Source organism: Phascolarctos cinereus, unplaced genomic scaffold, assembly GCF_003287225.1.
Source record: "Phascolarctos cinereus isolate Bilbo 61053 unplaced genomic scaffold, phaCin_HiC Scaffold_3;HRSCAF=262, whole genome shotgun sequence".
NCBI lineage: Eukaryota > Metazoa > Chordata > Mammalia > Diprotodontia > Phascolarctidae > Phascolarctos > Phascolarctos cinereus.
Genome location: NW_027555736.1, coordinates 243750497 through 243764347, shown reverse-complemented (window position 1 = coordinate 243764347; position 13851 = coordinate 243750497). Strand labels below are relative to the sequence as shown.

Sequence of the window (13851 nt, the reverse complement as noted above, 5' to 3'; positions counted from 1 at the left end):
GAACACACCTGGGTTTGTTTTTTTGTCTGTTCTTTGGCAAAGATACTGAACTAGTTTGAATTTCCTTCTCCAGCTCATTTTACAGATACAAAAACTGAGGCAAACAAGGTAAAGTGATTTGCCAAGGGTCTCACAACTAGTAAGTGTCTGAGATTGGATTTGAACTCAGGTTTTCCTGACTCTGGGCCCGGCATTCTATACAGCTGCTTGTTATTTTATTGTCATTCTTATTATTGCTAATAACAAAAACCGACATTTTATAACACTTTAAAAAATCTTTTCTTTTATCTAAATTAAACCTCTACATTCCTGAAAGGCATTTTCAAAATTCCTGCATTTTACCTTTAAATGCTGAATGTGCTTCCTAAGTGCTTCAGTTGAAATATCTGTTGAACCACCACAGGAAGTTAAGTTTTCTTCCAAAGGTAGCTCAGTATTTCCCATGCTATCAAGACTGGATTGTTCCTGTTCTTGGATAAAATGCAGTTTCATCTCCTATTAAAAAAATTAATGGTATAATTCTTTTATCTTCATTTTGCTTGTTTATTTAGCTAATACATTTTGTTAAAATAAAAAGTCTCATAAGTTATAGATCCTAGCATGGACAAAAAATGCTTATTACATTCTAACTCATTTAGCAATGATGTTATAAAAGAAGGAGGAGAACCACTAAAGGTTTCTGAAAAGGAGAGTGATATATATTACGTAGACAGCCAGGTTGAAAGCTGTCCTGGAGTGGGAAGACATTGAGAATTGAATAAATATAATAATTTCAAGTTATCCAGTAGGCCAATTAGGAGATTATTATAATAGTCTAGTGAAAAATGATGGAAGCCAAAACTAGGGTAGAAGGTAGTATAAATTAGGAGGAGGAAAGGATGAATGAAATACTATGGAGATAGAATCCAGAGAACTTGGCAACCAATTGGATATAAGAACCAAGGGAGAAGAAAGAGTTTTTAAAACAGCTCTAAATTTTCAAGAATTCCATCATCTTCTCAGTCACCTTGATATTATTAACAAAAACAAAGAGGTAAGGAAAAAGAAAAGATTCTATAAGGAGCAGGGTGGTAGGCATGGAAAAGGATAGAGATAATTTCAGTAAAAATTCTCACATTACTAATTTCAAATATAATGCTATACAACACAAAGTGGTCTCATGACTTACAAACTGAGTTTTCTTTATGAATTTTGACCATCTTTTATTAAGTCTTTTCAGTTCCTTATTAATAGACAATCCAACTTGTTGATTACTGACATCAATTAAAAACTTTCCAACCTCATTTACAGTACTAAGTACTGAATTCCAACTTGCTAGTGTCTCAAAAGGAATCTGCAAAACATAAAAGAATAATTGAATGAAATGATCTTTGACCTTCTGATAACCAATCCTCTCGCAGATTATTTTTTTTAACTAGGTAAAAGAGGCCATTCTTTGCCTCCTTTCTTACCTAGTCTTAATCTCTGAATGATCACTGCCTCAGTCAAACTGAGAGAGACCTGTTAAAGACCTTAACTTCAAAAGGCCGAGTTCTCTCACTGCATCTAGGACGATTTCCAGGCATCCTGATCTATATCTGGCCACTGGACCCAGATGGTCCGGGAGGAGAAAGTGAGGCTGGTGACTCGGCACAGCCCTCCCTCGCTTAAATCTAATTCACTTACATGTCATGGCATCACCTCCCTGATGTCATGGTCTTCTTTGAGAAGGAACAAACAACAATAACAGCTAGTATTTATAAAGCACTTTAAGGTTTGCAAAGAAACCAACTAAAATAGCAATAATAGCTAGTATTTATATAGTGCATTAAGGCTTGCAAATCCTTTACAGATATCATCTTTTTCCCCCCTCACAACCCTTGGAAATAAGTACTATTATTATCCCTATTCTGCAGATGAGGAAACTGAGCTTGAGAGAACTTAGGTGATTTTCCCAGAGGCACAAAGCTAAGTACGTGTCTGAGGTAGGATTTGAACTCAGGTCTTCCTGAATCCAAATCCAGAACTCTATCCACTGCACAACTTAGCCCAAAAAAGCTGTTAAGTGGATGGAACCTGTCTTCAATGCAGTCCTAGCTCCCCATTAAACATTCTTCTCTCCTTTCTTGGTTCCCCCAGGTCCCAGGTGGCTCACCTATCTCTCATTCTCACAAAGCCTTAGTCTCAGCTAGATGCCACCGTTAGTATCTGATAATTATTTCTAAGGTATTCATATTTCTTTAAGGTGCTATCCCTTCCAGAGTTATAGTTATCCCTTATACATTATGGGAGTTAGGGGCACAGCAACCCCTTTATTTAAAAAAAATCCACATAAAAATTTTTGGCCCTCCCTTCATACCAGAGAAATCTGAATGTTTTCTTTTTAAGGAGTGCTTACAGTATTAAAAGATAAAATATGTTGATATTATACATGTAATTTATGCATTTCTGAGTTTCTAAACTGAGTTTCTAGCCTTCATGTGTCATCTGTAGCTTCTACAAAACTCCCCCAAAATTCCCATTTAAGTTCTTATGCTGACCCACAGTATATCAAAACTATGATATATCAAAACAGTAATGGGGAAATTCAAGATGTGGAAGAGATAACTATTTATTTTAATACGAGATTACTGGAGAGGGAAAAGTGATCAAGACCTCAAAGAAAGGATTCCTAGTGGTAGAATTCTAAGCACCATGACAAGCAGCGAGGTAGGAATATTTGTAAAGTGGCAACCATACTTGATGGCCCTCCAATCACACCATTTAGGTTCATTACAACCTTTACTCAGTTATGAGGCTGCCTACACATAACATAGTATGAGTGTACTGATGACTGAAAATCTGCTCAATCACACTTATAAATTATTTTATCTTAAAAACAGCCTAGTTTCTTTTGAATGATTTAACTTTTTGGAAAAGTTTCCTCAAACTCATGATGACTGACTCCAATTAATTTCTAAGTTCAAAGGATTAACAATATCCTTCTTCAGTCAAGAGAAACAAATTACTTCTAAATTACTTCACCAGTAATGGGGAGGGGGGGAATCATCGTGGATGGTTCTAAGAACTGAACACATAAACAGCAAAATAGATCACTAATTTAAAATAGAAATAACTTTATTAACAAGACGACCTCCTCCACACCAAGAAAGCTAAAGTGTATTTTGATCAAATTTGTAGAAGATCAGAGCTAAAAGTCAAATAAGGGATCATCTCCTCTAACTTCCCTTTTTAAAAAAATGAACAAAATGAGTCCCAGAGAGGAACAGTGATACAAAGGCACAGAGCTAGTTAGTCAGAGAGCTTGGATTTAAACTCAGCTTCCTGACTCCCAATGAAATGGTCTTTGTTACGCCATATTATCTCCCCAATAATTCACAGCTACCCCCCCAAAAAAAGGTTTTGGAGTTAGGATCTTACTCAATTTAAAAATGAAATTTAATTTAAACCATTCGTTTCTTTTAAATTTGCCTATAAAATCAGTCCAATTCACCCATCCCCATTCAAAGAGGAAGACAATGATGTTTCAGAAAACAACACTAAGAAGAAAATGTTCCATTAACCATTTAGGCTTGAAGGGAGACAACATTTCTCAACTACACGCAAACCTTCCAAGGAGGATTGCCCTACACATGCCTGCTTATAACTCTGCAAACTCCTTTTCCTGAGTCGGAGAGTCAAGATCTCTAATAAAAGCAAAAACTCTTAAATCAAGAGAGAAAATGTACCTGTTTTGGGTGTTCTTTCCTCGATTCTCCAACCAAGTCTTGAGGGAATTAAGGTTTTCTGTATATGTAGCCCAAGATGACAAAACTTTTTGCAGGGTGGATTTTATATTGTACATACATTTTCTACATATAGAGATCTGAGATTCCACCATCTTAAACTGCTTGCTAATGTTCTGAGGATCTCCAGCTACCATAATTAACAAAAGAAAGGAATCTTAGGAAACATTATCATAATGTGACTAAAAGACTTTAACTGGACACATTTGTTCAAGTATGGCAAAGACAAAATTAAACAGGGATTATAACAATATTGTCTAGAAAACATTCTCTTTGAATTTTGTATTTATTATGTGTGGGTGCAAAATTCCCTTGTGTATAAAGAATACCAAAATATTGTTTAGATAAGTACATGGCACTTTCAGGATATGTCAGTTCATCTATGTGAGTTTGCCTACCCATTCAGACAAAAACTCTATAACTTAGTAAATGGTGTCCAAGAGTTCCTATTGCCTATAAAATTAATAACTCTATGGCCACCTAGTGATGAGCCTCTGTGAACTTTTTTGGGCTGGTCCTCAGAACACATAGTCATAGTCTATGACCTGGCTCATATTCAAAGTTTTTCTAGTTTGTTAGGACCCACCAGAGCTTGCATTCCTCTGGTTTAGTCTTCAAAAACTCAAGGGCACCTCTACAACAAGACATTATAGTATGCCTTCAGTAGAGCATTCTGAGATAAAACATGAAAAGAATAAAATATTTTATTTTTAAATTTTGTTGTATTGTTCCCTTTTTTCATTACCTCACAATCATTTTCTACCCAGTTCCAGGCTGGATTTTCCACTGTGATTTAAAAAAAACAACAAGCAAAAACAGCCAATACAATGATGTCATAAGACAATGAATATAGTACTTAACATTTTTTTCCAGTTTTTCAGAATTGTTCTTCCTTTTTAAAGAATTTTTCATTTTCACTGCAGTGATTGTATAAATTGCTCCTTTGGTCCTGCTTATTTTGCTTTGTATCAGTGATAGGAATCTTTCTGTAATTCTCTAAATTCCTCATATTAGTGATTTCTTTTTGCACAATAATATTCCATTTCATTTATTTAGCACAGCTTTTTTCAGCCATTCCCCCACTGATGGGGATTCACTTTGTTATAATACTGTCAGGAATAGTTTGTCACATAGTAGTCCCTTTTTTTCTGTCTTTTACTTCCTTCAGGTAGCTGCCCAGTCATGAAATCACTTGGTAAAAGGGTATGGACAATTTAGTCAATTTGAAATATAATTTTAAATTCAGTATTTCCAGGAGAAAATTATATACTCCAGAAATCTAAACGTGGAAAGGCAGGGACCTTATGATTAACTTTAGTGACCAATCATAGCTGTGGAAAACAGATAAGGAAGACAATTCCCTCCTAGTGGTAGAGAGGTAGAACACTAAATATACAGAACACTATAAATGCTGTGTTGATTATATCACTTTTTTTTTTGGCTGTACTCTTTTCTTTTTTGTTACAGTGAAGGAGCTATAATGTAAAAACAAAAGATAACAGTAACATTCTAAAAATCAAATAAAACTATAATAAATCATTTGTATTATCTTACCTAAATTCTTGATCATTATTTCACATTTTTGAAAAGAACTTTCAAGCTGAGTTAGGAACTCCTTTTCTTCAACAAATTTCTGTCCACATACAAAAGAAGAAAAATAGATTTACATAAACAAAAGTGTTTAAATAAAACAGGCAAGAAAGAGAAAATGCCACAAATTTGAACATATTTTACACTTCAATGCATAAAATTCAACTGAGAGAAATAAGTGATAAAATCTTCATAATTAATACTATCATTTGGGACAGTATAAGAGAGTAGAAGCTTAGTTATGGACTAAAATAATGTCATACATAAATCATTTAGGTTATTCTTTCTAATCTTTGTCAGTCATGATTTACTGGAATAAATTAATTTATAAACTTGTCAAGAAGAAGCTACTACAATGTTTTATAAACATGAATGCTAAATGTTAACAAATTTTCATAGCCATTTCAAATTCTCCTCACCTTACAAATATGTGTTATTTTCATAGTCTTCATTTTGAACAATATTACTGAGCTACCACAGAGAAAGATAGTGTTTTACAAATATTATTTCACGTAACCCTCACAACAACCATGTGTGATAGATGCTATTTTATCAACATTTTTCCAGGTGTGGAAACTAAGGCCAAGAGGGATTAAGTGAGTTGCCTACAGTCATACATTTAGTGTCCAAAACAGTTATTTGAACTCAGTTATTCCTGACTCCAAGTAAAAGATTCTATCCACTGTGCCACCCAGCTACCTATAATTATTAGGGGCTTTAAAATGGATATCATGCTTTTAAATCTAAAACACATTTGTAAAATAATCACTAATCAAAGTATCACACTTTTCCAACACACATAAATTCTGTTATCATCCTATCCATTTTTCAGGGCTGGGACCATATGGGTAGTAGGGCCTTTGGGATAGGTTGATCCTGAAGCATTGAAGCTGTTGAGCCCACAGGTAACGGAGGGTATGGTAGTCAGTCTAGATGCAAACAGGAGCTATAAACTTTGGCCAGATTTGTGGTTATTGGCCCAAGCAGGTGCAGTCCAGATTTGAAGTTATTCAGATCACAGTTATTCAGACTGCATTTATGTAAAAGCAATGGTCAGTTCTAGGCAAACTGTCAAGGACAAAGGTTACTAAACTGAGGGTTGAGAATAAAGGAGAAGAATCCAGTACAACGTAAGTTGATTAGGAAGAAGGCAAAAAAGACAAGATCTAAAAAAAAGACAAGAATATCAGGGGCAGGGGGGTCACAATGATGCTTTGGCTAATTTGGCTTAACCTCTGAGGAAGTGCCTATTCTAGACAATGAAGTAAAAACAATTCCTAGATGAAGAGGTTAGAACTCAAAAAACAAATTCTCTTTCCTGTCAATAAAGTGATCAAAAATGAAGACAGGTTGACTAAGGCAGAACATAAAATTTAACTTACATGCCAATCTCCCAATAATAGTTCTACAGATTCCTGGGTCCCATATTTGATATTCCAGAGATTCAATTTTGATTTCACTTCCTCTATTAAACCGAGGACTGAGCACAAGTAGTAGTGAAATTCTAAAAGTGCGGTGAAGTTGGTCCCCATAATATTGTGGAATCTAGAAAATAAGACAGCGTTTAGGATTTACCTTCAATTTTCCTGACATAATGAAATATCTATCCACAAAAAAACCCCAAAATCATTGGCTATTTTTAAAAACAAAAAAATCTACTGCATTTAAAACCCAGAGATATAAGAGCTCCCATTCAAATGATGAAAAATTGTAGCACAAAAATCATCCCTACTGCCAGAAAATACAGCAAACATTTCCAAGTTGGAAGTATCTGCCACAGAATGTTTTCTAAAGAAACATGCACTTTGGCTAAGATACGCTCTAATAAAAAAAGAAACATATCTTCAAAACACTTTACTGTATTTGGAAAATGGCAGTTAGTCAGTCAATTAAAATTTATTAAATACCTACCCTGTGACAGGCACTAGTGCTAAGCACCGGACATACAAAAAGAGGCAAAAGAGAGTACTTGCCTTGAAGGAACTTACAATCTAATGAGGGAGACAGCATGCAAATATACATGGACAAACAAGCTGTAGTATTTAGAAAAATGTTGTCAAATATTCATGTAGCCAAAATTTGAATATCTGGCATATGGAAAAAATTGTATTATTAAAGTTAAACTTATGAACATATTAGTAAGCTTTCTATTATGTAGAGAAAGCAAATGTAATGTGGAGAAATCAAGAGATTCAGAGACATGTTGGTATGGCATAAGCCCAAGTTTACAGAAATCCTTAAAGTAGTATCTTTAAAATAGTTGCACAGAGCCAACTCTACATTTTAATTTAGCAGCACACATAGGAGTACACTTGTCAGAAACTGGACCTAAATCAATCTGTGCTCTGTTGTCTTTACAAGCCTCCTAAACCCTTATCAGTACCCAAGAGTTCATAAATAACATTGCCAGATGTGAAATGCTAGAATTTCTACCACCTTCTTTTCATTTTGTCCAGTTTATCAGGTGGGACCATGGGCATGTGTTGCTCATCTCTATTCTCAAATGTCAAGAGGCTGTTCAAGTGACAATCAAAATCATCCATCAGACTCTGAAAAGAAAACAAGCATCAGGGCTGGCAGCCAGATAGTGTAACTGAGGACTTTTAATCTCACTTCCAGGAAACATGATATCATTTCCAGATACCCATTTAAGCTTTTCTTTCGGCCACTACAGAGACTGAAAAGTGAAAGTAAAATCTCGTGAATAAATGTTTTCATCTTAATTTGACTGAATGAAATTTAATCACAAGTGTGGAAACTGAAAACTTCTACAACAAACCACATTTTTTCTTTGATGAAAACACAAGTTCCCTTCTGGCAGAAATTTTCTGGTATGCTTTTCATTTTAATGCAGGTCCAAGTGCCAGAGACTACTATATTTTTAGAATAAGTTTATACCCTCTCATCATCATAATATAATTATGCATTTATTTTATTTATATTTATAATTTGTATTTAATTAAACTAGCATTTATATAGTACTTTAAAGTTTGCATAGCACCTTTACATGTATTATCTCATTTGATTTTCTCTGATTCAGAAAGAATGCCTTGAAACCATAAAACATTGTTTAGTCTTCATAGATGCTTTAATATCACTCTGGAATTTTTCTTCTTAATTCAGTGCTAAATATGCCCTATTGTTTGATGATAGCTGCTTCCTAGACCATCTTTCAAATTCTAAAAACTGATGCCCCTTGGCTTCCATTGTTGCCAGGGATATTAAGGGCACCAGTAATAAACAGGTGGCCTAATTCATACAGTATGGGATCTGGAGTCGAGAAGAGCTTGGTTCAGACACCACCTCTGGCACTTTCACTAGCTGTGTGGCCATGGACAAGACACTTAGCTTTTCTGAGCCTCATTTTCCTCATCTATAAAATGGGGATAGGAATACCTGTACTGCCCACTTGACAGGGTTGTAGTGAGGTTCAAATGAGACAACTGATGTAAAGCATTTTACAAACTTTAAAGTTCTATGAAGATTTCTCCAGTCTTGGTGCAGATTTGGCTTTTGGGATAGCCTGTATAAATGTCAGCTATTAGTATAATTGTTGGACTATTTGCATATTTGTTCACCCACAGTCCAAATGAGTACAAAAAACTGAGATGACCTGACCATGCTGCTACTTACTATCTGAACCCTGACCCTCACCTCTTGGTGGTCCCCTGTCAGGCTCTATCATGATTCCTGGTTTTCATTTAGCTTCCACTAAAGACATTGCATCCTTCCTCTTCAACTTAAGTTCTACAACTTTTAGCATCATAGATTTATAGCTCAAAGGAATGTTAGAGGTCATTGAGTCCAAACTCTTCATTTTACAAATGAGAAAACTGAGGCTAGAGAGATAAAATAACTCTCGCAGAGAACCACAGCTGTGTGAAGCAGGATTTGAATCCAGGTCTTAGGAGCAGCTAGGTGGCACATTAGAATGCCAAGCCTGGAGTCAGGAAGACTCCTCTTCCTGAGTTCAAATCTGGCCTCAGACACTTACTAGCTGTGTGACCCTGAGCAAGTCACTTAGCCCCGTTTGCCTCAGTTTCCTCATGTGTACAATGAGCTGGAGAAGGAAATGGCAAACCATTCCAGTGTCTCTGCCAAGAAAACTCCAAATGAGATCATAAAGAGTCTGACACAACTGAAAATCACTGAACCATCATAACTTTTTAACTCCAAGTCAAGTGTTCACTCCACTACTCCACAATGCCCATCACTGTCCTGGATCTGGACCTTGGTATCTGTTTCTATGATTGTGACCCAATCCTCAGAATGGAAATTTCTCAGCCATAATCTCTTCCTTCCTTCTAACACCCAATTCCTAAATGTGGAGGGTTCAGTCAGCACCCTCTATGAGCCAATCACAACTCTAGACCCTAGTACAAACAGTTTACCATCCCTCAGAAAAAAATGGACCCAATCATAATAAAAGATTACCTTTAACAGTGTACCTCCTTCCTAGGATAAAGTCTTACTCAAGAATGATGTCTCTAAAGTGTTCCTTTCCTTTCTATTTTTGCTTTACCAACCTTAAACAAATTGATTCTTTCTTTGATTAGAATCATGGCTTGACTGTAATCCTGGGAATCTGGTAAATCCTCTGCCATAAGATGTTCGATTTCTTGGAGCCAGACTTCAATGTTATCCAGGGGTGGGGGCAGGATTTGATCCAGCTTAGCACTCCATTCATTAATCTTAAAGAGCAAAGACAATTTTCATTATTGGTGTTCTACTGCTAATTATCACTTAGAATGAGCAAATAGCGCTTGTGAGGGTTTTCTGAAAGGCAACTCAAATAAATGTGATTTTATTAATGACCTAGCATGAATATTATCTTCACAATTCTAAAATTGCTTAGCATCTGAACATGATTCTTTTAAAATTGCTCAAAGCCTTAGCTCTCTGTTGCACTCATCAAGGATTATAAGTATCTGTGTACGTGTCGTATAAGGGCAGCTAGGTGGCACTGTGGATAGAAGGACACGTCTGGAATTAGAAAGCCTCATCTTCTTGAGTTCAAATCTGGCCTCAGAAAGTTAAGAGCTCTGTGACCCTTGGCAAGTCACTTAACCCCATTTACCTCAGTTTCTTCATCTGTAAAATGAGCTGGAGAAGGAAATGGCAAACCACTCCAGGATCTTTGCCAAGAAAAATCTTAAATGGGGTCACAGAGAGTTGGACAGAACTGAACAACAGCAACCTATGTCATATCCCCCTATTTGATTGTGAAAGTTCGGGTGCAAGTATTAATCCCATTACTTGGTAAGTCTGGTGAATATAAGAATGTCATTTAACTTGTTTGAGCTCTAGTTTTCTGAAAAATACAGTGGAGATAATAATGCTTATATTACCTACCTATCTCAACAGATTTCTGTGAAGAAAGTATTTTATAAACAGTAAAATGTTATGAGGAGGCAGCTAGGTGGCTCAGTGGATACAGCATCAGGCCTGGAGTCAAAAAGACCTGAGTTCAAATTTAGCTTCAAACATTTCCTAGCTGTGGGACCCTGGACAAGTCACTTAACCTCTGTTTGCCTTAATCCACTAAAGAAGAAAATGGTAAATCATCCTGGGATGTTTGCCAAGAAAATCCCATAGAAAGCATTGTTGTGCCATGGTCCATGGGGCCACAAAGAATCTGATACAACTGAACAACAAAAACAATGCCATGAGAATGTATGCTATTAATATGTGGTAAACTATGACCAAATCTTCTACTCTTATTTTGGGAAGATAACCTTGACTTTTTGCCTAAACTCACCATAAAACATACACATGTTGATAACACAGCAAAATCATACCTGGGGCATTCTTAAACCATGTTTAAATATTTACGATGACCTTTCATTCTATTAAGGACTTTGCTATTTACTGATGGAATCTAAATATTTGCATTCCTGAGCTGCTGAACTGGAAAAATACCCAGATGGCATGAAATTTATTTGGGTCATGATCTGGACACTGGACACAGCTCATTTTGCCATACTTGAGAAAAGGGGCATGCTAGAAGCTTAAGTACTGACTTATCAGCTCACTACACTAGCAGGTTGTAATCATGATGAGAGATGTGTCCTTTTCAGACATCTCTGCCCCCTCCCCAGCCTCCCTCCCACGATGCTGTTTTTAGTGATCTTCTAAAACTTGATTCAACTATGAGAAGTAAAATATGTAATTAGCAAAGAGCTGGACTTGAAGTTAGGAAGATCTGGGCCCCAGACCTCACCCAGATATTAATTAGCTGCGTATCCCTGGGGGGGGGGGAATCACAATCTATGCCTCAATTTCCTCATCTGTAAATAAAAATAATAATAGCCAGAGTTTATGTAGCACATTACATCTGTTATTTCATTCAGTCCTCACAACAATCCTGGAAGGTAGGTGCTATTATTACACCCATTTTATAAAATAAGAATGAAACTAAGGCTCAGAGGCACAGTGACTTGCCCAGGGGCACATAGCTGATAATTGTCTGAAGCAGAATTAGAACTTACATCCTCCTAACTACACATTGGGTCACCTAGCTGCTTCAGTAAAATCACAGAGTTGGACTTGATGACCTCTAAGGTCCCTTGCTAGGGCCCCTGGGCAGTTAGGTATCACAGTGGTTAGAATGCCAGCCCTGGAATCAGGAGACTTGAGTTCAAATTAGGCCTCAGACACTTACTAGCTGTGGAACCTTAGGCAACTCACTTAACCCTGCTGTCTCAGTTTCCACATCTGCAAAATGAGCTGGAGAAGGAAATGCAAACCACTGTGGTATCTTTGCCAAGAAAACCCCAAATGGGGTCACGAGAGTCAGACATGACTGAAGAGATTGAACAAGAACATCAAAGACCCCTTCCAGCCCTGGATCTAGGATCAGGTCTCCAAGACCTAAGCAAAAGTGTAATATCTAGATAAAGATTTCAACCTCCCATTTCTTACTATTGTTAGATCACTTATTCTTCAATGGATTTCCAGGGGAAAAAAAAACATGTTTAGTTACGAAGTTGTAGAAAGTATTGGAACAACACAATGGACCACATATAAATGCCTTTCATTCATTCCTTCATTCAGATAATCTATTCGTGTACAAGCTTTACTGAGCATGTTTTTGTTCAATAGGCATTTACTGACTATCTACAATGTGCAAAGCACTGTACTAGGTTATGGTAATATAAAACAAACCCCCTCCCCCCCCAAAAAAAAGTCCCTGTCCTCAGGAAGTTTACATTCTATGAGAACACAAAATCAATATGAAAAGTAATAAAACATCATTCAAGGTGGTGAAAAGAACTAATGACTAAAGGGGACAGGAGGAGTGTCCTATGGATGGCAACGTCTGAGTTAAGCAAAAATGAAATTAAAGATTCTAAGAGATGGAGATAAAGAAAACCAGGCACAGGAATCAACTCACTTATACAATAGTACAGAGGATGGAGAGAGGATGCTAACTCATGGAAACAAAAAGCGGGTCAGTTTGGCTGCAGCCCAGATTGGAGAAGACAGTCATATGTAGTAAGTCTCGAAAGGTAAGTTGGAACAAGATTACTGAGTTTGTACTTCTTCCTAGACACAAATGGGAACCACCAATGATGCTTGAGTAGAGAACCACGAGATCCTTGTGCTTTTGGAAGAATGTTTTGGCAGCTTGTAGAGGATGGATGCAGTCAGATGGCATGTTGGCTAGTCAGCCAACAGTCAACACTTACATAGTACCTGACACAAAGTTGGTGTTCAATAAATGTTTATCAACTGAGTGACTGACTATGGGGTAGGGTTTAGACTTGGAGCCAGGAAGACCTTTGTACAAAACCTCATCTACTAGCTGTGTGGCCCTGAGCAAGTCACTTAACCTTGTTTGCCTCATTTTCTTCATCTGTAAAATGAGCTGAAGAAGGAAATGGCAAACCACTCTGGTATCTTTGCCAAGAAAACCACAAATGCAATCATGGAGAGTTGGACATGACTTTAAAACAACTAAACAACAAAATAAATGCTAGCTTGAATAGGGTTCTTCATCTTTTGTAATTACACACTTTGAGAGGGAAATTATTTTCTAAGCAACTGTTACCACTTACCAGACTTAATAAACAATAATATGATAATTAAATATGATAAATAATTAATAAAATGATGTTAATTGTTCATGATGGGGCCGGGCCAATAAAATTAAAGTGATGATACTACCAAAATTAATTTACAAATACAATGTCATGCCAATCAAACTACCAAGGGGTTATTCTCTAGAATTAGACAAAATAATAACAAAATCCATCTGCAGGAACAAGGGAAATACTTTGAAAAAAGTAGGAAGGAAGGGAGACTAGCATTATTAGATCACACACTAGAGTATTAAGCAGAAATCAGCACAGCTGTCTGGTAGGAATAGAGACAGGGACCAAATCTGTGACTTTGTTCATACAGGGATTCTCTCTTTGGCAAAAAACTGTTGTGCAAACTGGAAAATGGTTTGGCAGAATATTAGGCTTACATCGAAATCTTACCCCATATCAATAAA

General features: G+C 36.5%; 1 protein-coding gene across 1 annotated transcript in view; it reads right to left on the bottom strand.

Moving 5' to 3' along the window:
• SYNE2 (spectrin repeat containing nuclear envelope protein 2) overlaps positions 1 to 13851 on the bottom strand; it is a 352560-nt gene that overhangs the window by 282393 nt on the left and 56316 nt on the right. The window contains 8 exon segments of the mRNA XM_020986547.2: positions 343 to 495; positions 1169 to 1333; positions 2603 to 2609; positions 3708 to 3894; positions 5319 to 5397; positions 6737 to 6899; positions 7791 to 7903; positions 9881 to 10045. Of these exon segments, the coding sequence (XP_020842206.1) occupies positions 343 to 495; positions 1169 to 1333; positions 2603 to 2609; positions 3708 to 3894; positions 5319 to 5397; positions 6737 to 6899; positions 7791 to 7903; positions 9881 to 10045 (1032 nt within the window).